This window comes from Nothobranchius furzeri, chromosome 12 (assembly GCF_043380555.1).
Source record: "Nothobranchius furzeri strain GRZ-AD chromosome 12, NfurGRZ-RIMD1, whole genome shotgun sequence".
NCBI lineage: Eukaryota > Metazoa > Chordata > Actinopteri > Cyprinodontiformes > Nothobranchiidae > Nothobranchius > Nothobranchius furzeri.
Window position 1 is genome coordinate 37,088,144 of NC_091752.1, and position 26,212 is coordinate 37,114,355.

Consider the following 26,212-nt stretch of genomic DNA (forward strand, 5'->3'; position numbering starts at 1 on the left):
GACCACTAGGTGGCGGAGTGAACTTGTGGCAGGATAGGGCTACCATGTAAGCAGGCAAGAAGACCAGCAACCTTGCTGGCTATCCAGTTAAGGAAGTAATACATTTTAATAAGAAAAATCTGAATAAAAACAGTTACTTTCCCTAGCAACTATTTACTTACAATCTAACGAGTAACTTAAAGTAACTGAGTTACTCTTGAAAGAAGTAACTAGTAATGTAACTACATTACTAATTTAAAGTAACTTTCCCAACACTGCTAACAACTACACAAATACATTTGATAATATAAATAAAAATGTAGTCATACTTTATTTAAATATTTAATGTAATTTATTTTAGAAAAAAAATGTCAGTCATTAAAGAACACTTCAGGTATGGTCAATAACAAGTTCAATAAATTCCCATCTTACATTTTCTTGCCTTTTAGTAACAATTTGATAAAAATAAAAAACATTCAAGCATTAAACCTTTAAAGACCAACAAGAAAAAAATCATAGGCCTCTCAATATAAATAGTTCAAGACTTGATAGAAATGAACTGTAGGTATTACAAAAATAATTTTTACAGCTTTAGGCATCCCCATAGAGAACCATTCATGTTTTATGTCTTATTTCACCTGTAAAAGATTATATGATCTAACAATTTACCAGATCCCATTAAATTTCAGCAGTACATTAAAATCATTTAATTTCCATATACGTTAAAGTTAAAAGACAAGCTGTAGAGAGTCTGTAGGCAAACATTGCTCATTCATTTCTTAGTTAGACCCATAGGAACATGAACATCCACAGTAATAAAAGTGAACAACATGTTCTTTGTGATATCTATGACTGTATAATTGAGTGAACTGAGCCCATCCTGATCTAAAGTATTAGTAGTTTCTTTTAGTTTTTTGACATTGTTCAAGTTCTGGTCATTATGCGGGTCTCTCTCATGTTTTATCATCTTGTACCTTCCAATCACAGCGTATGGTCGAGATATGGCCTTTATGCGCAACATGACTCGGTTGTAGAGGTCGTCGTCCTCACCACCCCAGCCCCAGAAAGTGTTGGAGAAGCCATTGACGGTCAAGAATTGTTCCTTTGTTAATGCTGTGACCCCACCAAAAATCTTTTCATATGGTAATTTATAGTCAAACTTGTCTACAGCAACACTTAAGTGTCTTGGATTGCTAAAACATCTGTAGAGGTTACGGTCATCTAAAGGTACGAGGTCTACATCAGAAAAGAGGAAACAGTTGTAATCATCTTCCTTCAGCGCTTCAGCGTAGCCTATATTCATTAATTTAGCTCTGTTGAAAGTTCCATCTCCATCCTGGTTAATGACATAAACACCGTAGTCCAGCTGCTGCCGTTGTAAGAATGGATGGAGGTAGTAGAGCCAGTGGGTCAGGTTTTCATGGCGATTTCGGAATGGAATGATGACGGCCACCTAAAAACAGTGCAAGTATATTAATATACAGGGTAATATAAATCATCAAGTAGGTTTAAATAACACATTTAGCTGAATTTTTTTAACCCTTTAAGTGCCAAAGTCGCAGAATTGCGACAAGCAATTGTCGCATTTACTATTGGAATGTTGGATTTAATAAGCCACAGCAGCAGAAATGAGCCCTCATGCAGTTAATATGTTACACAGCGGGGATGGCAGACACCTGTAACTTCAATCCAAGCAGCATTTGTGGGTGTGTTACTATTCAAATTTATGGAGTATTTAGAACTTGAACCCCGCCCACCAGTCGCAGAGTCGCGCGGCTTGTCAGAGCAGTCAGATTGAATGAGAGCGAGCGAGTGGTAGAGGGAAAAAACACAATGCCGAGAGGAATGTTCAGTGCTGATGAAGCTCTTCGTGTAGTACTGGCAGATTCGGAGGAAGAATATTTCCTTTCCGAGGATGATCTGCGGTCTTCTAGCGAGACGGAAAGCGTGGCTTCAGCGCGCAGCAACAGGGAGTCTGACGACGCGGTTACACAAGCAGCCCATCCAGCCCTTACCTTGTCAGATGTTCAGCGTCACCGTGTCCGTAGTCGGGGACAGAGACGTGGCGGGGGGCCTTGAGCAGCTCGTACCGGGTCTGTGCCGGGGGTGGGGTGGGGGTGGTGGCAGTCATGGGCCGGTGAAAACTCTGCTGGTGATCGATTCAGCCCCGGGGGTGTAAACCATGGGAATTGCAGCAGGGGGGAATGAACCACGGGAAAAAAAATCACTGCTAGCAGGGGGGTGGCCCAACACAGCCTCCGTGACAATAATAATGATGATGGCTGGGTTAGTTTTGGAGAAAAACAGTATTCCAAGTGGATCAGGCATTTTGATGAGCCAGTTGGTACTGTGGAGACAGGGATCCGTCAAATTCAGAACACATTGATTCTCTGTCAGTTTTTTTGGATGAGGAATTCTGGACCCTCATCACAACTGAAACTAACCGATATGCTCACCAGTATTATATATATATATATATATATATATATATATATATATATATATATATATATATACATACATACATATACATATATATATATATATATATATTATAAACAAAATAAACCAAAGAAGGGATGAGTGAAATGTGTTCATGACACTGAAGCACCAAAAACAGTGTTCTTGATTGATACGCAGTAAACATAACAAAATACCAATAAAGTTATGAATATTATATACATACATACATAGTTATTATATGTCTACATAGGAATAGGTATATATGTATCATAAACAATAACAACACTAAGAAAATAAGACAAAAACATAAAAAAAGAAAAAATCTGCAAATGTGATGCAATCCAATAAGGCTGCCACCAGATGTCGTCATAATATGCAAATTATGTGAGTGAATTTGTTCCTATCACAAAATTAGTAGTAGTGTAGTTGATCGACGGCAGCAGCCAAGGCACCAACCCAGGGTGCCAGGAGAGATAGGGCAGAACCCCCCCCCCCCCCACCGACTAAGCACACCCCTAGGAGCGCCCAGGCTGCCACAGTGGACCACTATCCCCGATGCAGAGGGCCCCACAAAGGAAACAGTGGTATGATTAACATAAGTACAATAAATAAAATATTAATATTAATATTAATAGTTCATATGGATAGTAAAATAACTAATAATAACTGATTAACAAGATTGTAAAACACTAAAACATACATTTCTAACAACACTAAAATGAAAATAATAAAATCACTCAATAAATTAATTAATCAAGAAATGCTGTGAAAAACAGGTATCAGTTAAATGCTAAGCTGAAAAGGTGAGTCTTGAGCCTGCTCATAAAAACATGAAAATTCTCTACGATCCTGAGGTCCTCTGGCAGCCTGTTCCAGAGAGAAAGGCCATAAAATTGGAAGGATGCCTCACCATGGGTATGCGTTCTGACTTTGGGAATCTCAAGAAGAAGGCTGCCAGAGGAGCACAGAGGCCGTCAGGGTTTGTAAGGGAAAAGCAGATAAGAAGCCCCAAGACCATTAATACACTTAAAAACCAACTCAACCTCACACACTAACTCCAGCTCCTTCTCAACCAGAAAGGTGACATTCCACTTACAGAGAGCTAGCTTTTGTAGCCGAGGAACAGACTGCCAAGATCCCTGCCTTTGGCTACCACCCAAAACACAATGTGTCACACCCTGTCCTGTCTCCTCTTTTGGTTTAGTCCTGTGTCTCTGTTAATTGCTCCCACCTGCCTCTCGTTTTCCAATCACCCAAACTCCCAGCCCTCTTGTATTTAAACCCCTTCAGTTTTGTGTCTCGTTTCTGTGTCAGCGTGTTCATTATTAAACCCTTTAAACCATTCATGTCAGATTGTATACCTTCTTCACCCGCGTGTGGATCCTCACCTCCGCTTCGCACTCCAGCACGTCTGACAGAATGATCCAACCTGTTAAAGGATCCAGCGGGGAGATTCTCCCCTGGGAGTGCCTCCTCCAATTCCTCTCCTCAGACCACCGGCCGACTTTTCCTCCTCCGGCGTCGCCACGTCGCAGACGCCGTCACCAACCTTCAGCCTCGGCGATCCTCTCCACCCTCCCAGAGCCAGATGAGAGGTTGGACCGGGAGACGCTTCCAGATCGCACCAGCTACGTGGGCACCAGACTGGCTGTGTGCTCCCCCGGAGCTGGCCCACGGTGTGTGGAAGGATGCCGGGCTCCACCGCAATCCTGTGTCCCAGGACGGAGCCGCGAGCTCGCTGCTGCCCCGGCTCGGCGCACCTGCTTGAACCCGCCCCCAGTCAGACCAGCAGTCCCGTCTCCGGTCCAATCTGCGCCTCCGTCATCTGCAGGCGGAGGAACAATGCCCACAGCCCAGCTGACAGAGCTTGCAGGTCTCCAGGCGGAGCTTGGCCAGATCCGTCAGCTCATCAGCCTCCAGGAGTCCCACCTGGACACCGTATCCTCCTGTTACGGACCCTGAGTTCTCCAGCACTCAGCTTCTACTCCGCACCCTTATTCCTGCACCATTTTCAGGACCATGGAGAGCGCCCAGCTCCCTGGCTTCACTCTATGCAGCTGACCCCCCATCAGGAATCACCCAGCTGGAGCAGATAAAGATCAGCGCTGCTCAGAGGCTGAGAGAGGGAGAGAGAGAGAGAGAGAGGATTGAGGCTGACAGAGAGAGGACTGGAGAGAGGATTGGAGTGAAAGATTGCTTGTTTTGGAGAACTTGTGGACGGTTGCCCCTGGCTGGTTTAATTTCCACCCGCATAAGAAAACCGGTTGAGCTCCGGTTTTCTTTGCTCTTAACTGAGTTGACTGTTGCGTGGGTGAGTTGGTTCACCAGTGAACCTTTTGGTAAGGCCTCCGGGCAAGCTCCGTTGTTCCTGGTTTATTTTCAGAACCAGTGAGTTTCCGTTCCCATTGTTATTTGCTCCTTTAGTTACTTTAAGCCCTCAGCATTTGTTCCTGCAGCCTAAATTAAACTCCTATTTTCATTAAACAGGTTTTTTCTCCCTTAGGGACACCTTTAGTTAATAAAAGGACTTTCTTTTGATTGTGACTTGGTGTCAGATTGTTTCTTTTCTTTTCTCACGTTCCTGTGTTAGGCCTCCCTGAACCTAGACCAGGCTGAGGTCGTAACACCTCCCCAAATCACCAGGAGAGGGTTTCAGTCCAGCCAGCAGCTCCCTCGTCTCAGAGCCAGAGGAGCGAGCCTGCAGTCTACCCAGCAGAGCTCGCCGGTCTCCGAGCTGAGCTGGCCCAACTCCATCAGAGCCTCAGTCTCCAGGAGCTCCAACTGGACACTCTATCCTTCCTCCTCTCCCAGTTTCCAGCACCACCAATTCAGTCGCATCCTGTTCCAGCGGTGGTCCTGGTGGATGCACCACATCCTGTTTCCGTGGTGGTCCCGGAGGTCACACCGAATCCAGTTCCAGCGGTGGTCCCGGAGGTCGCACCGCATCCGGTCCAGCCTGTCCAAGCGGTTCCGTCTGCAGCAACACCTCCTCCACTCCAGAAGCCGGCGGTCCAGAAGCCGGCGGTCCAGAGGCCAGCGGTCCAGAAGCTGGCGCTCCCGGATCAGAAGTTAACGCCCCCGGACCAGAATTCGACGGTCCAGACGTCGACGGACCAGAAGTCAACACCTCCGGACCAGGAATCGACGCCCCCGGACCAGAAGTCGATAGTGGTCGACGCCTCTTCCAGTCCTGTGGTCGACGCCTCTTCCAGTCCTGTGGCCGACGCCTCTTCCAGTCCTGTGGCCGACGCCTCTTCCAGTCCTGTGGTCGACGCCTCTTCCAGTCCTGTGGTCGACGCCTCTTCCAATCCTGTGGTCGACGCCTCCTCCACTCCTGTGGTCGACGCCTCCTCCAGTCCTGTGGTCGACGCCTCCTCGTGTTCTGAAGTCGACGCCTCCTCATGTTCTGAAGTCGACGCCTCATCCACTCCAGAGGTCGACGCCTCCCACTCCAGAGGTCGTCGCTTCCTCCAGTCCAGAGGTCGACACTCTCTCCAGTCCAGAGGTCGACACTCTCTCCAGTCCAGAGGTCGACACTCTCTCCAATCCAGAGGTCGACGCTCTCTCCAGTCCAGAGGTCGACGCTCTCTCCAGTCCAGAGGTCGACGCTCTCTCCAGTCCAGAGGTCGACGCTCTCTCCAGTCCAGAGGTCGACGCTCTCTCCAGTCCAGAGGTCGACGCTCTCTCCAGTCCAGAGGTCGACGCTCTTTCCAGTCCAGAGGTCGACGCTCCCTCGTGTCCAGAGGTCGACGCTCCCTCGTGTCCAGAGGTCGACGTCCCCTCCAGTCCAGCGTCTCCGCTGTCTCCAGCCCAGTGGTCTCCGCCGTCTCCAGTCCCGTGGTCGACGCCGTCTCCAGTCCCGCGGTCGACGCCGTCTCCAGTCCAGTGGTCGACGCCGTCTCCAGTCCAGAGGCAGACGACGCCGCTTCCAGCCCAGAGGCCGCCGCCTCCAGTCCAGAAGTCAAGGAGGTCTTCTCCGGCGTCTCTGCCTCCGGTCACTGCCAGTCCTGCCCTCATCAGGCGCGGCCCCCCAAGAGTCCATCCTCATCTCCTCCTCTGTCCCAGACACAGGCCTCCTAGAGCTCGTCGTCGCCTCCTCCTCTGCCACAGACACAGGCCCCCAAGAGCCCGTCGTCGCCTCTTCTGCCCCAGGCGCAGGCCCCCGGACTCTACTGGTCCCTGCCTCCTCTTCATCGGGCCCTCTGTCCCTCTCGGCCCTCCCTCAGGGGGTGGTGGTGGGGGGTGGGGGGGGGGGGGTGTTACTGTCACACCCTGTCCTGTCTCCCCTTTTGGTTTAGTCCTGTGTCCCTGTTAATTGCTCCCACCTGCCTCTCGTTTTCCAATCACCCAAACTCCCAGCCCTCTTGTATTTAAACCCCTTCAGTTTTGTGTCTCGTGTTGGATTATTGTTTCTGTGTCAGAGTGTTCATTATTAAAGCCTTTAAACCGTTCATGTCTGATTGTATACCTTCTTCACCCGCGCGTGGATCCTCACCTCCGCTTCACACTCCAGCACGTCTGACACAATGCACTTGACCCTAATGGCCTCTCCCACGTGTGGTGAGATTATGCAAAGGGGAGCCGGGTAAAAGCACCGCCACCAGGCGCTTGTCAACGTGCCCCAGCTTTGGTGACATTCTTTTATTAATGTATGGAAGTTCAGTTTAACAAATGTGGCATTCAACTGGCACAAATTATTTAAAAATGATAATTTAGAAACAAAGTTTTGATGTATCAAATCGAGAGGAACTGGATGAAACAAGGAAATAAAAACAAATAACTTATTTGCTGATATAAAAACAAAATAATCCCTCATTGACCACCTTGCATGTTCCTTCTGGCTCCTTGATGTAACAGTGAAATACTTTTGCTTCAAAATATGTACTTGTGGCAGAAACTTATCCCGTTGACAGAGGGAGATGCTCCTGCATTTAAACACAGTTTGACGCCTCACTGACAAGAAAGTACATTTAGTTTTAGATGAATTCACCGAAAACACATCTTGTGCTGGTCATTAATCCAATTTTACCGGACTAGATATTTTTTCAGTGTTATTGTGGTGTCATAATTGCTGTTGTGTAGCACAAATGATTGTTGTCATGTCGCTAAAGCTCACGTTCGTGATCCCGTTGGTGACTACATTACTATGAATAGCTCCACAACAAGGTGCAGCTGCAGGAGAAAGGCTGTTTTGTTAAGTTTCTAATGACCCAATATGGTAATTTATGTTCATTATTCATGACTATAAATGCTTGTAATTAGGCCTTTCAATCGATTAAATTTTTTAATCACGATTAATTGCATGATTGTCTATAGTTGCAGTTAATCACAAATTTTATTTTTAATAATAACTTTCAATAATGATAAAAAAAGTTCTTAAACCCCAGAAGGTTTTAAACAATTTAAAGCCTTTAATTTCTTTCTCATGGATCTTCTTTCTTTTTGTTGCATCCTAGAGCCATTTCCTCATTTTATAATTTATTACTAAACTGGAATAAACACAAGAACATGATTTCCAGGGACTAGAATCATAATCTTTTTAAATGTCACCTTTGTTCATTTTCAGACAACCAGAAGAATACATGAATACCCCAAATGATGCAGGTCGGCTCCTTGTGGAAAGTTTCACGGTGGAGCTGTCAGTAACCCAGGTATCCTACATGCCCAGTGTCCTTACTTCAAATTTTCTTTTAAGTAACTAATACCTTTAGATTGAAAATGTTACTTTCTAATCTTTAATAGAAATGTTTACATTCTGTACAGGATTTAAGTGACATGTTAATGATAATATTGTGGGGGGCCACAAAGAGCCTACATTCACACCCAGATCTCTTGTCTGTTTGAATGTAAATATTGTTGATGCCTCGAAGCTTCCTGTGCCCAGCAGGATGCTTACTTCTGTTTAATTTGAGCCGGATCTTGCCGGAACAAGATCCGGGAACTAGAAAGAACCGTTCCGGCAACTGTCTGCTAGGAACAGGAACAAACTTGTGCTATACGCAGGATTCGAATTACGGGTGAGCTAGGGAGCTCCTGGAAGCCCTCAACACATGGGGAGCCCAAAACGATCATATTACATTATCTATGTGGACTCTCTGGGGATTATTTGGAGCTGAGAGGCGCAGAGCTCTGATTGTTGACTCGCTCCAGACAGATGCGTCCTGAGCACGGCCAAAGTGTCTCCCCCTCAAAAACATTTAACACGCGATAGTTTATGTCGGCTCATATCCTTTCATGCTTTCTGTCTTTTATTCGTGCCTGATGCGTTTTACTGCTGCGGTGCAGAACGCATCATCTGTTTCATCCTCCAGCAAATTCACCTCACCGGTGCGGTCAGCTCGCACTCTGCTATTTTTGCAGTCGGTAGATCTTTTTGAACTGCAGTTCAAAGGTAATTCATGAGGTGAATATATATGAAGCCAGCAGTTTTTCTTTTGGATTGAGAGGAGATGCGGGAAGATAATAGAGACAGGACAGAAAAATAGTCACATAAAAACAAGTTCCTTTATGTACCTCGTGGTTGCAACAAACAGACACCATTGAAGGTAATCAGAAGTGAGGAACAGAAAATGAAATAATTATATCAATGTTTAGATCCTCTGAGAGGCTGCAGGCGATTCAGTTTGTGTGTGTGTGTGTGTGTGTGTGTGTGGGGGGGGACGACTGGGACATTAATTCAGGCTGGAAATTTTGAAACCATCCCAGGCCACCGCCCAATTCACGCTAAAACCTAAAGGTGGGTTAGGTTGGGCGCCTAACACCCCCCCCCCCATGCGTATTCCGGCATCTGTTTTGCCTTTAGTGAACTTTGGCTTGACGTCAGTATTTGCGTTTCGGGAATGTTTGATTTACAAATTAAGCACTGTGTGCATGTAAAAGTGGTGGACGCCAGGTTGTCTGCTGAGCAATCAGGCTTGTATGGAAATGAGTTGAGACTGCATTTTAAGGACCAACACAGAAGAGAAGACAGTGTTGAGATATTAAAGATATGAATGAAACCTACATTTGTGTTGTCATTGACTCCTCCACAGGACAACATCCTGCTGCTATTGTTTTGAGGCACTGGGTCACTTAGTAAACCTGTTTGCTGTTTTCTGTCTTTATCTTCTTCTACTCAGATGGGTTTTGACAACAGAGGACCACCAGATGGTCTCTCAGCAGCAGGAGCAGGGAGCAGAAATAACCTTTAGGGATAGGTGTGAGCATGCGCTGACGGCCGATCACCGGATACACGGCAGCGTTTGAAGCTGATGGCAGCTCGTTAACAAACATCCACAAACAATTAAGACACATTTTCGCCTAATTTATTTACTGACAACGCAAAAAAATAATCTGGTAAGTATAACTCACTCAATCTGGAGGTAAGTGAAGAAAATTCAGAAAGTTTACTAAATTATATTGGCGAAGTTTTTGAGTTATTCGTCATGGGTCCGAAGAAATCAGCAGCTGAGGCTGAAACACCTGCTGGGACCAAGAGGAGCCGTCCTCAGGACTCGCCTGAGGCCTCATCTCCCCGTAAGGACATATTAGAATTATTAGATTCTATTGATAAACGGCTTCTGGGATTTGAGGGGCGACTTCATCTGCTCGAGGTTCTTCACCAGGAGATTCAGAACCTCCGAACATCTCTGGAGTTCAGCCAGGAGCAGGTTGAGCGGCTCGCTGCTGAGAACGCGTCTCTGCGGGAGTCCGTTTCTTTCCTGGAAGAGGGAATGGCGCGGATCACCCAGGACAACAAGACTCTGAAGGAGACGGTTTTGGACCTTCAGGCCCGCAGCATGAGGGATAATCTGGTGTTCGCAGGTCTGCCGGAGCAGACGGGAGGGGCGGAGAACTGCGAACATACAATCAAGAACTTTCTCCAGACAGAAATGAAGATTCCAGAAGAAACGATAAAAAACATCACATTTCACCGGGTACATCGCCTTGGAGCTAGACGAGTGGACAGCAGAAGACCTCGTCCCATCGTGGCTAAATTTGAACATTTTAAGCAGAAAGAGCTTGTTAAAAGTCACGGAAGAGAGCTCAAAGGAAAAGATTTCAGAGTGAATGATCAGTTCCCGAAGGATATTCTGGATCGACGCCGGGTCCTCTTTCCGCTGCGTAAAAAGTTTATCCAGGATGGGAAGAGAGCTGTCATCTCGGTGGATAAGCTTTATGTGGACAATAAGCTTTACAAGGAGCGAGGAGTGACTGACTGGCTGTATTAGCCCAACATCAGGTCAGACATTTATTATTCTTATCAGGATTCACTGGGTTTGATCACGTCAGGATTAAACAGCTGCTAAATCCGTTTTCTAGATGATAAGGTCACCTGTTCTTCACCACTTCACACCCCATCACCCCTTCTTTTTAGTTCTTTCTTTTTTTTAACCTGTATCTGTACTTTCCCTTCCTCTTTACTTGGTTCTGTTCCTTTACACCTGTATGGCACAACTACACAACTTTCCAACACTGCGTCAGACTCGACACACACACACACACACACACACACACACACACACACACACACACACACACACACACACACACACACACACACACACACACACACACACACACACACACACACACACACACACACACACACACACACAGATACATTAAATTCATAGCACAATATCATAATTTATGCGTCAAATAATACAACCACAAACACTGTTGGATCTTTATTATTATTATTATTTACTTTTTTTGTTATTTATTAACATACTATTTATACATTTATATACTTATTCCATCCTATTCACATGAAGGCGTCATATTTTAGCTACTCACACACACATCTATGGGTGCACTAAGGTTTGTCTCATGGAACGTACATGGGGCTGGCTCTAGAGAGAAGAGATTAAAAATCTTTGATCAGTTAAAGAGAGTGCAAGCAGACGTAATATTGTTACAAGAGACTCATAGATCTGCCACATCCGCAGATGAACTTAAGACACCTGAGTTTCCCAGCATGTTCTCTGCCTGCTATAACTCTAGGCAAAGAGGTGTAGCTATTTTAATACACAAAAACATCAATTTCACAGTATTGGACACAGTTTCTGATCCAGAGGGTAGATTTATAATGTTAAAATTATCTGTACAGAACCAACGCTTATGTATCGTCAGCATATACTGTCCAAATATTGATGACCCTCCATTCTTTCATAATTTTTTCTCTGTACTCTCCGAACACTTGGACTGTCCACTTATACTTGGAGGTGATTTTAATTTTTGGATGAACTCTTTAACAGACAGGCTCAGTACAGCTGGGACTCAGCGCAATTGGCAATCCACTAACATAGTTAAACAGTACATGAGTGATAATGGGCTTTGTGATGCATGGCGATCTCTTCATCCTAACCGTAGAGAGTATACTTTTTTTCGCACGTCCATCACTCTCACTCACGTTTGGATTATTTTCTAGTCAGCAGCTCATTGTTGGCTGACATTTCAGACACTGAGATACACCCCATAGTTGTCAGCGACCATGCTCCGGTTTCTTTAACTCTGGTAAATAAGAAGACAATCCCACCAAGCAAAAACTGGAGGTTTAATACATCACTGCTTAAAGACGAAGGTTTTATAGATTTTTTAAAAAGGAGTGGGCTTTATATTTAGAACATAATGACCTGCCTGGAACATCAGCACCTATTCTTTGGGAGGCAGGAAAGGCAGTGATGAGAGGTAAAATAATCTCTTTCTCATCACATAGGAAAAAAACAGAAAACCAACGTATTCAGGAGTTAGAGGAAATCATCAAGTCTTTAGAGGCATCCACAGAAGAAGAGTCAATGAGCAAATTACGTAAAGCTAAATTAGAACTTCATGGAATTATTGACAAAAAGACACAATTTTTAGCACAAAGACTACGAATAGAAAACTTTGAACATAGTAATAAATCAGGTAAATTCTTAGCTAGCCAATTAAAAATAAATAAAGAGAAAACTACCATATCTGCTGTTAAAGACTCAACCGGGAATATAGTTAATGGCCCTGAAAGAATAAAAAACACCTTCAGAGACTTTTACCAAACTTTGTACTCACCACAGATAAACCCATCAGATAATGAGATCAATGAGTTCCTTGACAGGATAACACTTCCTAAATTATCAGACAGCCAAGTTACAGTCCTGGACTCGCCACTAACATCAGCGGAGCTCCAGGAAGCCCTTAAATCCATGACTAATAGGAAAGCTCCAGGTCCAGACGGGTTCCCAGTAGAATTCTACAAAGAATTCTGGATCATTCTGGCTCCAACATTTTTCAGAATGGTGAGGGAAATCGAAGAGAGCGGCAGATTACAGCCAAACATGAATTCAGCCAATATTAGTCTCTTGTTAAAACCAGGCAAAGACCCAGCATTTCCAACCAGCTATCGCCCAATTTCTCTTATTAATGTTGATCTCAAAATAATTTGTAAAGCCCTGGCCAAAAGATTAGAGAAGGTAACCCCCTTCATAATACACCCTGACCAAACTGGTTTCATTAAAGGTAGACAGTCATCCACAAACTCACGTAGATTACTTAGATAGATTTCTCTTACAGTAGAAACATAGAAACTAGTATATTATCTCTAGATGCAGAAAAAGCTTTTGATAGAGTTAACTGGAAGTTCTTATTTGCAACTTTACATAAATTTGGCTTTGGGAACTTCTTCATAAACTGGCTAGAAACATTATACAGTTCACCAACAGCACGTGTCAGGACAAACGACCAAATATCAGCTAGCTTCTGTCTTCAGAGGGGGACCAGGCAGGGATGACCACTCTCCCCCTCACTTTTTGCTATCTTTATCGAACCACTAGCAGCAGCAATTAGGCAAACAACAGATATTAAAGGGATAAAGTGTAAGAAAATAGAACATAAGATCAGTCTTTATGCAGATGATGTTTTACTCTTTCTCCAGAATTCTCAATCCTCTCTCTCCCAAGCAATAGAACTGATAAACTCTTTTTCAAGAGTTTCAGATTACTCTATAAACTGGTTAAAATCCACAGTTCTACCAATTAATTTCTCATTTGTCAATTTGCTTAATACACAATTGGAGTCAGGGAATATCACATACCTGGGAATTAATATCTCTCCCAAGTTAGCAGATCTAACCAAACTAAACTACATCCCACTTTTAAGGAAAGTGGAAGATGATCTTGCAAGATGGAAATCCTTACCAATATCACTCATGGGTAGAGTGGCTACAATTAAAATGATGGTCTTACCCAGAATAAATTACTTATTCTCGATGATCCCAAACAAACCACCAGCTGACTGGTTTAAATCTCTGGACTCCTCAATTACTAAATTCCTTTGGCAGGATAAACCTCCACGAATTAGCTTAAAAACGCTTCAGAAGAACAAAGACAGAGGAGGACTGGATTTACCCAACTTTTATTATTATTTCTTAGCCAACAGGCTGCAATATATACCAAGATGGTTGCAAGATAACCCATTAGACGAGTCCTGGTTAGATATAGAACAGACACTTTGCAATACGATAGAGCTTTCAGACTTACCATTTATTAGCTCAAGCATAAGAAAACATGAAACCTTCAAAAGTATTAGTATCAGCACCTCTCTGACAGCATGGTGGGAGTATCTTAAAATGACAGAGTCTTCACTAGTACCATGCAGACGCACACCTATCTGGAACAATCCTGACATTTTGCAAAACAACAAAATGATGAACCTTCCGGACTGGAAAAATAAAGGAATCCTATACCTGGAACACATATATGAAGGATTGGACTTCATCCCATTTAATCAAATAGTCTCCCAATTTGGAATGGATAAGAATAGCTTTTCAGAATATCACCAAATTAAATCTGTAGTCAAACAAAAATTTAAGCTCAATAAAATAGAATTACAAACACCACCAAGGGTATTAGACTTTTATAATCTCAAACCCCCCAAACTACTGTCTAAAGTATATAAGACACTGTCCAAAATAGACGATAAAATTGCAATCCCTATTGAAAAATGGGAGGTGGATCTATCAGTTAGCTTTGACCAGGACTTTTGGTCCCAAACTTGTTTAAAAACTTTTAAAATGATCAGACACCCCAATTTACAATTAATTCAGTACAAAATTCTACACAGAGTACACTATACAGGTCATCGGATGTTCAAGATGGGGTTTGTGTCGTCTGACACCTGTACACACTGCACAAACAACATTCCTGACAATTACATTCATGCACTGTGGTCCTGCCCACCTGTCCAGGAATTTTGGGGTAGAGTATGTGAGGATCTGTCAAAATGTCTGAAATGTCATATCCTAACTTCCCCCTCTCTTTGTTTACTGGGGAAGCTGGACGATGTCCCGATTGCAACATCTTTGGTTCACGTGGTTCTGACTGCCATATGCATCGCTAAGAAAACTATCCTCTTGAATTGGAAAAATAGAGAAAGTCTCTGCATTAACCAGTATAGAAATCTTTTGTTAGATCATATTGCACTTGATATAGCCTCTGCTTCCACTTCAGACGAATCTCTCTGGGCTCCTTTGATCGGTTCCATCACATAGCGAGGGTGGGGGGCCGTTGATGTTGTCCTGCGTGATGGTGTGGGTGGGGGGTGTGGGGTCTGAGTTTGGAGTATCCGGATGTTCCCTGGAGGTGGGTTCACTGGGGGTGTCTGGGACTGGGGGGCCGTTGCCCCCCTCTGGAGGTGCTTGGGTTGCCTCGGGGGGTGGACTGCTGGCGGTTGTGAGTGGGGCCTCTTGGGGATCTTGGCGGCGGCCATGGGTCACTGCCTGGTGGCTGCAATGCCCCTGGGCGGGTCTGGGTGGGGCCCTGGGGCTCGGGGTTTGGGGGTGGCCGGCCCCGTGTGGGGATCTGGGCGGGGCCTTGGGGGTCGGGTCCTGACATGTATGCTGCCGGGAAGAAGGCAGGGACACCCAGCAGTGCCTGGCCCGGGTTCGGGGGCCTCAGGTAGACCTTGGCTCCTCTGCCGTTCCATCACAGGGGAGGGGGAGGTCCAGGAGGGGGAGGACCCAACCTTACCTGGATGTCCCATGTCTTATATATTCTGGAAGTTGTGCAAATGCAGGGGTGGGCATAGATATTCTGCTGGGGTGGGGCTGGGTTGGTGCCCTCGGACTCCGTGAGGCTCTGTAATGCTGCTGCTTTGGGCCCTGGCAGGATGGGCTGGGGTCTCCATGCCCTGGGTGGCAGTTTGACAACAGAGGTGCCTATTGGGGCCAGTAGGGGAGCTGGCTCCCTGGAGGGCTAAGCCCAACCAGCCATTCCTCCCCATCCCCGCATATTTCTCTCCTCCTGCTCCCTCACATCATCACACAAACATACACATAGGACCTTGGGGGGTGGGCAAGTCAGGGAGTGCGGGTATGGACCCCATTTCCACATTCCTGTGGAAACCTGCCCCCCAATTTTATTTGCACCTTATACACTTCCACTGACGACATTCCACACAAACACACACTTAGGGCCCTGGGAGTGAGCACATTCAACGGCATTTGGCAGGGGGATATTTCAGCCTCCTCCCGAGTGCCGGTGCCCACTTCCAATTTTAAACCGCACTTAGACACTGATGGCTGAGGGTGTAAGTGGGGTGGTGCGGTGGCATCAGCTGGCATATGCTGGATGATGCCCGCACTACCCACTCACCACAGCCATGGAATACACCTCATGATCACACAACACTATATTGGAGCAGGCGGAGGGAGACTAGGGGTCTTAGCCACCTCTGTTGTTGCTGGGCTTCCTGGGGCTGGAGGCTAGGAGGGAGATCTGTCCGTCTGGTTGGGGTCGGGGGTGGTGGGTTGCTGTGCTCAGCGTTGGGCGGGGGAGCCTGCTCATCAGCACCCCAGCAGAAAGGGTCAAACTCTGGTTACCGGTGATAGTTGTACCAAATGTGCAGCAGTACCGGGACCAGAGTGAATAGGGTGTGTATGGGGAGCATGATTGGGTGACCGGCGTGCATTTTTGTAAGTCTTGGGTTGTATGTGCATGTGTGAGCATGAGGGAGGGAGTGTGTGACTGTGTTTGTGTATGACTGTATATGTCAGGTGGGGCCTTTGGGTCCTCCCCTCTCCTGGAAATTCTCTTGATGATATAGATCTCTGTCCCCCCTCCCCCTGCCACACCTGGTGTGGGGGCTTGTGCCTTGGTCTGCCTGAGTGTTCGTGGCAACCGGGTCTGGGGGTTTAAAGATTTTGGCATCTGCCTGTTAGATCCCGGTGGCTGCCTGGTGGGGTCTGGGTCCCTGGGCTCTGCTGGGTCCCCGGCGGGGGTGGTCGCCCCTGGGTCCCGGGTCGCTGGGTCCCGGGCTCGGCCGGCTAGGGGGTGGGAGGCTGCAGGCAGGCCTGAGGGCTTGCCGCTCATATCTCCGGGGACTCTGCCGGCTGCTGGTTGTGGCCCCCCGGGGCGATCCTCTGTGCCTCTCGAGGGGGGCGGGGGCCTTCCTGGTTGCAGTCTCCTTGGGGTTCCTGCGTTCTGGGGCAGCGCCTGGATCTCTGGGACTTGGAGCTCCCCCCGTCTCCTGCGCATCTTTGGGGGACGGATCTGTGGTCCCTCACACTCTCTGTTGGGCGCTCCTATAGAAAAACCTTAAATAAACAAGCGCGTGTACACACACAGGTGCTCACATGGTGCTCTCAAAAGTATGGGCTTGGGCACGTTAACCACAGGTCTTAAGACTATGGTGGGCACTTAATATGTTGTGATTTATTATTGTGATTCTTCAGTTAAGCAATGTTGATTATATATATATATATTTTTTTTCTTCTTTTCATCAAGTTGACGCTGTGAGAGGTAGATCTTGTTGTATTGTTGTTGTGTCCCTTTTTTGTCCCTTTGTTTTTTTTGTCTTTTTTCTGCAGGTCTAGAAGCAGACTCTTGTTCGTTATTGTTTATTTTTGTGGACCAGCAGTTATGTGCAACATGTGATCACATCACATCTCCACATATTCTTGTGAAGAGGCTGTTAAAGAATTGCTACCTTTTATATTTCACTATTTAGCTCCTTCACTTGCCTTGTTTACATAATGTCCTTGTTATCTATTCAAAATCTTCTCTTAAAGGTAACGTGGACGTTCGGATTTTCAGGAAAGAACTGCCCTCTGCGCGTTCTGAAAAATGTGCACATGGACCACCCCACCATGCACGCTCTGTTTACAAGTAGCTGCCGGCCTTGCTCTCGTCACTTCCAGCAGTAATCTGAAATGGCGTCTGTGCAGAGCCCAATCTTCTCTTTCAGCGCACGTCAATCATTGAAGAGTCTCCTTAAAAAACTCTAGTATTATTTCCCACTTTGAATGCCTTTCTCTTTTTATTGTAAACTTAAACACTTTTTTTTCTTGTTACTCTCAAACATTTTCAAAAGAACTCAGTGAGAACGGAGAAGTAGAATAAACAGAGTGCGCACGACGTGGAAACTAACCTGGGAGTGAGGAGCAAGCAGGTATGAAGGCCTCGTGTAATGGCTTCCTCAGAATCATTGACATTTATGCGAGCCGATGATCCACCCAGAAGTAAAGAATGTCCCCATTACCTTTAACAAGTACTTGGTTACTGCTAGCTTTATTTAGTTACACACTGGCTGCTGCTGGACCAGAGAACCTCATTTAGTCACTTAGCACATATCTAGACTCTAAATAAAGACAGACACAAACATAAATGTCATAATTTAACATCTGCACTGTCTCGTTTATTGTTTTACAGAAGACTGACTGAACCAGCTGGACAAGTTCTGGCTTGGATAGGGTTTGGTGGAGAGTCATTCCCTGCCATAAAGACAACTGAGCTGTTCCAATATGTTCTAGAGCAGGGGTCTTGAATTCTGTTCCTCAAGTACCTCAATCCATCATGTTTTAGTTGTTTTCCCACTTAAACAAAGTTGTTTTTAAACAGAAGATGAACAGACTGAATTGTTTCCTGTCCCAATACTCACACTTCCACACTTGCATCCTTAAACTTTTCATTCCCCTTCAGCAGTGCGAGTGCACAGGGTGTCCTGATACGTAAGTGTTGACATTGGCTCTGCCCCTTTTCACCCTTAATCTGCACCTGCTGAAGCTCGCATCGGTGCAGACTTTAGTGAAGCGTATGACTTCAGGGGCGGAGCTATGGGTAGGGCCAGGTGGGGACAGGCCCACCCGGTTTGACAGAGTGCCCAACCACCAGGGGCAGGGCCAGGCAGTACCTTGGTGTTGCTATAGCAACACCAAGATGTGGCCAAGCAAGCAACTGCTGAGCAACCCCAGTTATGTTGTAACAACAATTACAACATAAAGTAATTACTTTAATGGATATGCACTTTTTTCACTGTGTAATAAAAATACTTGAACTTTTATATCTGGTACTAATTTTAATCATATTATGAATATGTTTTCCAGATTGCTAGTTGGAGTTGTAATTTGGTCTTTTATATAAAAAAAGTGAATTGGCACCCTTGGCTCTCTGTCCAGGGTGTATCCCGCCTGATTGCCCGTTGACCGCTGGAGATAGGCACCAGACCCCCCCACCCCCCACCCCACCCCCGCGACCCTGCATGGACAAAGCGGGTTCAGAAGATGGATGAATGGAATTGGCACCTGCTTACTGTCACTAAGCAACTATTAACCTACTGCAGAGAAAATATTCTGAGGCCATCCCTGCCACCCAGTGAGGTTCATGACTCCTCCTGCCCTGGACTTCTCACAGCTGAACCGGGCATCTCCCGGAGTCTGCGGATGACATAATTGATATGTCAGCGGTGTAAACTGAGAAAGGACTTGGCGTGAGGGGGAGACAGATGTGCAGCATGCAGAGGACATGCAAGGACCTTTTATCTGAATGCTTTTTCTCGCACTTAATCCGGTAAAGGAAAAAAATCGTTTCATCCGGGTATCTCGTCTGGTCTGCTTTAGTCCTCTAAGGCCATTTTTATTGTTCTTGTTATCTGGACCGGGGGTTCGGGTGGAAGATCCCAGAGGTGATGAGTCGTCCCAAACCGAGTGGGTGTGTCGCTGTCCGTGGTCCTGAATGAGACAGAGCCCTTGAGAGCCGGTGAGGAGAGGGGGTGTGGTCGGAGGTGTATGCTGCTTAGTTAGTGTGTGTGTGTGAGCGCGCGCTTGGATAGTGCTTGCTGATTATTCCCTGGTGGAGGGCGCGGTTGCTGAGAATCATCTGATCTGAAGTCTGGTTTTGCACCACCTCCTGCTGCATCCTGAGCTTTCTGGAGCATGAAGAATAGTCAAAAATCCTGATTTTTGAAACATGCGGTGACATCTGGTAAGCTGCAATCTTTTGGATCTTCAGCCTGCAACTAGGATGCTGAGATGAGCCCGGCAGCACACCTGGCTAAGATTAGAACCTGTCCAAGGTCCTGAAAGTTCACACGAGAGAGTGTGCAGGTCTTGACCCAGAGTGGGAGTCCAGAGTTGGTATCAGTCCTTTAAATTGAAATTTAACAGAGATCCATGGAATAAGTATTTAATATATAATCTTCTATCATAGGATTATTTGTGGCTTGAGAGATTTTATTAAAACATATAATTTTGACGTGCACGCGCGCACCGCACATCTCATACGAGCTTTGAAATTAATTAGGCCCATCCAGATTTTTCTAGGCCCACCCATTTGCTACGTTCTGGCTGCGCCACTGTATGACTCATAATCTGTTGCTGCCTCACTGTAGAGTTAAATAGCTCCACTTGACTGTAGTTTCTGTTTAACTTCAAGGATCAAACTGTAAGTGTTCCAATACCATTGAACTAGTTAGGTGAACATGCCATTTTTAATTAACGCTCACGCTCACACACACGAGTGTTGGTGAGCGGCTGCGTCTGACTGCAGATGCTCCGTGTGTTTTTATTTCTGCAGAGAGAAAAACTCACGTCACACCGTCCAGACTTTGTTCTTTAAAGCTTCTATCAAATCCACCGTGTTGACTCATTTTAACAAGTTTCCTCTACGCTGCAGGAGTTAAAGTTTAACATTACGGAGTAAAAGTCCGGCAGGCGCGTTTGTTTATATCTGGGTGAGGGGAGGGGGGACTTGGTGCTGCACACAGACAGCTGGTGTGATCAGCTCTGAAAAGCGTGGATCACAGTGTGCAGATCAGGTTTATTTTTCATGGAGATTGGCCGCGGATTCCTCTTCTGTCTGCATACTTGTCAAAATAAAAAAACTTTGAACGATTCTGGGAAAAACTAACAGTTGGTCCTGGTTCCAATCGATGCTCGATGCCCAACCCTAATCCTCAGTCAGCTTACATAGTTATGATTTCATTACTGAGCAGGCTGGAGATGCCTTTACTTTGGAGTCGCTCTACTGTGTTTTTCTTTCTGAACATGGCCTGACGAACTCAGTTAACTTTGGGTTAGCATGTAGCTAATGTCCCGCTGCTTCTCGACCGTGGAACAAGAGCTGATGTAAAAGGCCACTGCTCCCAGTTACGATCGCAGTGGTCTGAGGCTCCACTTGTAATTTAACAGTCCCAGTCCATATTAGATCTCCACAGGCGATCAGCATGACTATAGCCTCGCACGGGAGACAGTTTGCCGTGCGGGTGGGATACCCAGGTTCAAGGAGCCCTTCTTAGCTTCTTGGGTTAGCTAAGTTAGCCCTATAGGGCTTACATGGACAAGCACCATCATACATTGGTGATCTTCTCAGTCCCTACACCCCCAGCAGATCCCTGAAGTTGGTTCGATCAGAACTTGGTTCGATCTGACAGGAGAGGTGGTGGTGTAGCTGCTATTTTTAGTGACTCATTCATTTGGAAACAAATAGTCTATGGTGACTTTGACTTTTTTGAGTATCTTTGTTTTCAGTTAAAAGGTACATTCAAGATCTTGGTGCAAGTAATATAGACTTCCAGGGTTGTGCATTAATTTCTTAGAAAACTTCACTGAGCTTCTCTCTGTTATCACATCAGACTTCAATTATCTTCTCATAAAAGATGACTTCAACATCCACGGTGATGACACAAATGATAAAGCTGCAGGACAATGCCTTTTAATGCTTGAACTATTTGACATTGCCCAGCATATTCATGTTCCAACACACACTGTAGGTCACACACTAGGTTTAATCTTAACCAAAGATGTTGATGTATCAGACATTGTTGTTAAGGATGTTGGCCTCTCTGACCATTTCTGTGTTTTTTTTTTCTGAGATTTCAGTTTTACCTCTTACCCATCGTAACCCAGCTGTTCTAGTGAACTTATGAATATGTCAACAAGTCTCTCAACCAACTGTGTTGATTCCCTACTAAATCACTTCAACACCTAAACTCTAGGTAGAGGTCATTGATGCCATTGCAACAGAAAAGCTACAAATTAAATTAGGCAAACAAAAAGCTCCATGGAGGTTCACTAAGTCAGTGACAAACCAAAAGAGAAAACAAAACTGATCTACACACTGCCTCAGTTCTAGGTCTCAGGGTAAGTGTTCAGGAATAGCTTGTCAAGTAGAACAGCCATGCCGGTCTTTCATATACTGGAACTTTGCATACAGAGTTGTAGGTTGTCTATTATGACCAATGTTCCAAAAGAAAATCAGCTGAGCCTGTCCTCCCCTCTGAGCCATAAAATATTCTCATCTAGAGCCGTTGTGCCTTCCCTCAAGTAAAAGGGAAGTGCTAGGACTAGTCTGGCAGGTTTCATTTGCACGGTCTGAAGTTTAGTCAATTATTTTTCCACACCCAACCACACCCCCGAATAGTAATCCAAGTGGGACAGCACCAAAGATTTAACCAGAGCTCTGGAAGATGGCGTTTAAAAACAAAATACATCTCCTTACACTTCTGCCCATTTTTTCACAATGTATTTTATATGATTCCCCCAAGACAACTTATCATCAACTACTCCAAATAGCTTGAAATCATGCACAAATTCAGTTTCCATCTACCACTGATTCCGACTGATTTATTTATTATGCTGTTGGTGGTGTTGGTCTTAAAAGTCATGGAATATTTCCCTTGTGGTTAATCGTGAAACCCTCGCTGTATAAACCCAACCCCATGTCTGGCACGTTTCTCAGACATTGAACCAAAACCGGCTCAACAGGTAATTAATTGTGTGGTGAGTAACTAGTTCTATCCGCCTTCTTTGGCAGGTTTTCAAAAGACAGGCTTTCAAATCACCATGTGACATCACCCTTACCTTCAAACTGAGTTCCAAAACATACAAACACACTGAAAAATATGATGAATGCAAAGTTTTGGAGTTCAAAAAGAATATTTTTGGATCAGCTTTTTAAAAGTTGCATGCAGCATTCTGACCACTATGATTCTGTGTGTTTCTGCCGAAAAAAAGAGCATGCCAGCCGAAATTTGCATGACTTGTTATGGGAAGGTGCATTTGATTAACAAAGTAAAAAAAAAATTGTACTATTAACATGTTTCTTTGCTTGATAACAAAACGATGGGTTATGGGCAGATAAATAAAAAAATGACTGTTTATTTGAAAATAATTATATTACATCTTTAAAAAAATGTGAAATTTCAAGTCACATTCCTGTTTTTTTAAGCTAACAACAAAATTCAAGCAGGCAGAAAAAAATAAAAAAATACTCACTAATCATTAGTCTCTAAGGTGTTTAAATAAAATGTGTTAAAATGTAAATATTTCATCATTATTTCATCATATTTCTAGTCAATCAAGCTGCAGCCTAAAGCATCCTGGTTGTAACAAAGCACATATGGACACGTTTATGCTTGAACATGGTGTTTATTGTGGATAATAAGGGCAAAAGTCCAATGACAGCATGTTCAGTTTCCATCTACCATTGATTCTGACTGATTTGTCTATTTATTATGCTGTTGATGGTGTTGGGGTTATCTTAAAAGTCATGGAATATTTCCCTGTGGTTAAGCCGTGAAACCTTCGCTGTATAAACCCAACCCCCATGTCTGGCAGGTTTTTCAGAAATTGGACAAAACCAGCTCATCAAGTCATTCCTTGTGTGGTTGAGTGATCAGAATCAGAATCAGAATCAGAATAGGTTGATTGCCATTGTCAGTGAACAAACAATTCACAAACTAGGAACTTGCTTCGGTACTAATGTGTTACATATAACATGAATAATAACATTAAAAATAGAATAAAATAGAATAAAAAAACTAGAATAAAACTTTCAGCGATAAAAAATGGCAGGCAATGGCAACATGGCCGATAACGTGACGTTGTGTCGAGTACAGAAGACGAGCATGGTTGTGTGTTTATAAGCTATTCACAAGTCTAACGGCAGATGGAAAGAAGCTGTTCTTATGGCGGGAGGTTCTGGTCCGGATGGACCGTAACCTCCTGCCTGAGGGAAGCGGCTCAAAAAGTCTGTGACCCGGGTGCGAAGTGATCAGATCTAACTGCCTTCTTTGGCAAGTTTTCAATAGACAGGGTTTCAAATCAACATGTGACATCACCCTTACCTTCAAATTGCGAAGGAAACATACAAACACACTGAAAAAAATGCTAAATGCAAAGTTTTGGAGTCCAAAATGAATCTTTTCGAGTCAGCTTTTTAAAAATATTGCATGCAGCATTCCTGACCACTATGATTCTGCAACCTTTACAGCTCGAGGCGCCTTTTTTTGCCCTCAGTCTACCAGAACTAAAATTGAGATCTATGAGAATAAAATGATATTATGAGGAAAAAGTCAGAACTCTGACCTTTTGATCTTTTTTCCCTCTTTCAGAAATATCTATTGTAGGAACCTGAGTACCATCAGAGTGCAGAGCAACACTTGGTAGCCTTAACTACTTAACATCTTCATTTGCAAATGATGCTCTTCACGACAGTAGATTGCAAGTTCCTTAAACATTCACCAAAGCCAGCTTGTGAAGTTCTTTGTTGAGTGGCAGGGCTGCCAACCCTTACGAATGCAGCTTAATCTCTTCATTCGCTCACGCCACGCCTTCAACATGTCACGCTGAAGCACACCACCACCCCTGCTCTCACAGCAAATGGATGGTGGGAAAACGGTCCTTCCCTACCTCCCACCCGGCAACACCACACACACACACACACACACACACACACACACACACACACACACACACACACACACACACACACACACACACACACACACACACACACACACACACACACACACACACACACACACACGCACACACACACACACCTGTTCTCATGCATGGAAAAGATGTAAAGTTGGCAGCCCTGGTGTGGTTAATTTACCAGATCTAATTGCCCCTTTTGCCTTTAAAGAGCAAGTCACCCCCAAATCAACATTGTTTTGCTGATAAACTCTGTAAATGAGAGTCTAATCGTGCTGCAGACACGCGTAGTCAATAGTTTTGCACTTCGGTTCATCTTAGTTAAAATTTAAATATTCTGCCTAAAACTCAGTGTTGCGCTGTCGTCGGGTAAAAACTCTGCACTGTATTTGAATTTAAATCTGCCACCACTATTGGCTAAGAGGTATACTATGATGTAAACGGGTACATTATGATGTCACAATGCCATTGTGAGCCTGTGTGTGTTTTTGTTAGTGGCTCCGTCCTCTCGGTCTGCTAGGCAACAGCATTTGTTGCATTTTTCAAACATGAGGTGGGAGTGAAGTACGCTTCTTGTAAGGGGTGACTTGCTCTTTAAAAGACCAGGGGTTCAACTCATCAGTGATTTCACCCGTAACCTCAAATGGAGCTGCTAATGCTCAATGCTAAATTTTGAAATTCAAAACAGATCTTTTGGACTCTGCTTTTTAAAATGTTGCACGCAGCATTTTGACCATGTCTGGTTATTTTTAGTTAGGAATTCTGAATATTTCTGACTGTTACACCACTGGGGCCCTCCCACAACAAAAATACCTCCTAGAAAAATTCTGATACCTTCCATAGCCTCACGGCAGTATAGTATTTTTATAGTGTGCCAAAATATTTATCAAAAGGCTCTTCCTTCTCTGTGCCCCATAGAAATTAAAATAAAACAAAAATGATCAACCAACAGAATATTTACCGTCAGCTCATCCATCACATACCTCACCTACCTTCTGTTTAGAGATGCAGTCTGGGGGTTTGTACCGTCCTCCCACCTGAAGCAAAGGACCAACCTGCTTTCTGACATCCTCAAGAGTCCTAACAGTTTCCAACTCCACTTGAAATGGACCCAGAAGGTTTGGAGGAGTTTCAGGACACACTCCCAGAGATTCTTCACCAGCTGACTTATTTACCCAGACCTCTGATGTTTCTGTCACCTGACTGTGTCCTGTAGTATTTAAAGGAAAACTATCTTTTAAATTTTCGGCTCCATGTAAAATTAAAAACATATGAGTAAGCCAATATTTTTTGCTGAAAAAATAAATAGCAAAAATTACAATAGCTAGAAAACAATACAGTGTCAGGAAGATAAAGATTGTTTTCTTCATCCTTCATCCCTCAGTGCAGTGTGCTCTGTACTCTGCAATTCATCTGCGGTTTTATAAATAAACTTGTTGAAGCTTCCTGGTTGAACCTGGGGTGGAGCTTCTCATTTTCATGGCTAATAAGCCTTAGACCTATTTGTAATATCACATATGCTGCTTCACCCTTTCATTCTAAACCTAAAACCAAGTTCTTTTTTTAATTGTCCATGCAGCCATTTATAATCCACTTTAATATAAACATATACATATATATGAGGCTGCGCAGTGGCGCAGTGGTTAGAGCTGTTGCCTTGCAGCAAGAAGGTCCTGGGTTCGTTTCCCGGCCTGGGATCTTTCTGCATGGAGTTTGCATGTTCTCCCTGTGCATGCGTGGGTTCTCTCGGGGTGCTCCGGCTTCCTCCCACAGTCTGAAAACATGACTGTTAGGTTGATTGGTCTGTCTACATTGTCCTTA

The 26,212-nt window shown here is 44.7% G+C and overlaps 1 protein-coding gene across 2 annotated transcripts; it reads right to left on the reverse strand.

Moving 5' to 3' along the window:
• Positions 1–362: 362 nt before the first annotated feature.
• LOC107396800 (beta-1,4-galactosyltransferase 1) lies at positions 363–25,774 on the reverse strand. Of its 2 annotated transcripts, none has more exons than XM_015976644.3 (2): positions 25,384–25,774; positions 363–1,432 (listed from the first exon to the last, which is right to left on the reverse strand). In XM_015976644.3, exons 1-2 carry the CDS (start codon positions 25,759–25,761, stop codon positions 752–754), a joined length of 1,059 nt encoding a protein of 352 aa, XP_015832130.3. In that variant the 5' UTR covers positions 25,762–25,774; the 3' UTR covers positions 363–751. The 2 variants fall into 2 exon arrangements, 1 of the variants encoding a protein (XP_015832130.3); XR_011515601.1 differs by lacking the exon at positions 25,384–25,774 and adding an exon at positions 3,539–3,633 and having other exon boundaries at positions 1,349–1,432.
• Positions 25,775–26,212: the final 438 nt, after the last annotated feature.

Bases quoted from the DNA above. Each gene is read 5' to 3' on its own strand.
- LOC107396800 (XM_015976644.3), bottom strand. From the start codon at position 25,761: ATGAAGAAAACAATCTTTATCTTCCTGACACTGTATTGTTTTCTAGCT. The intron at 1,433-25,383 runs GTAGGTGAGGTA...CACTGTTTTTAG, and splicing joins ACTGCATCTCTAAACAGAAG to GTGGCCGTCATCATTCCATT.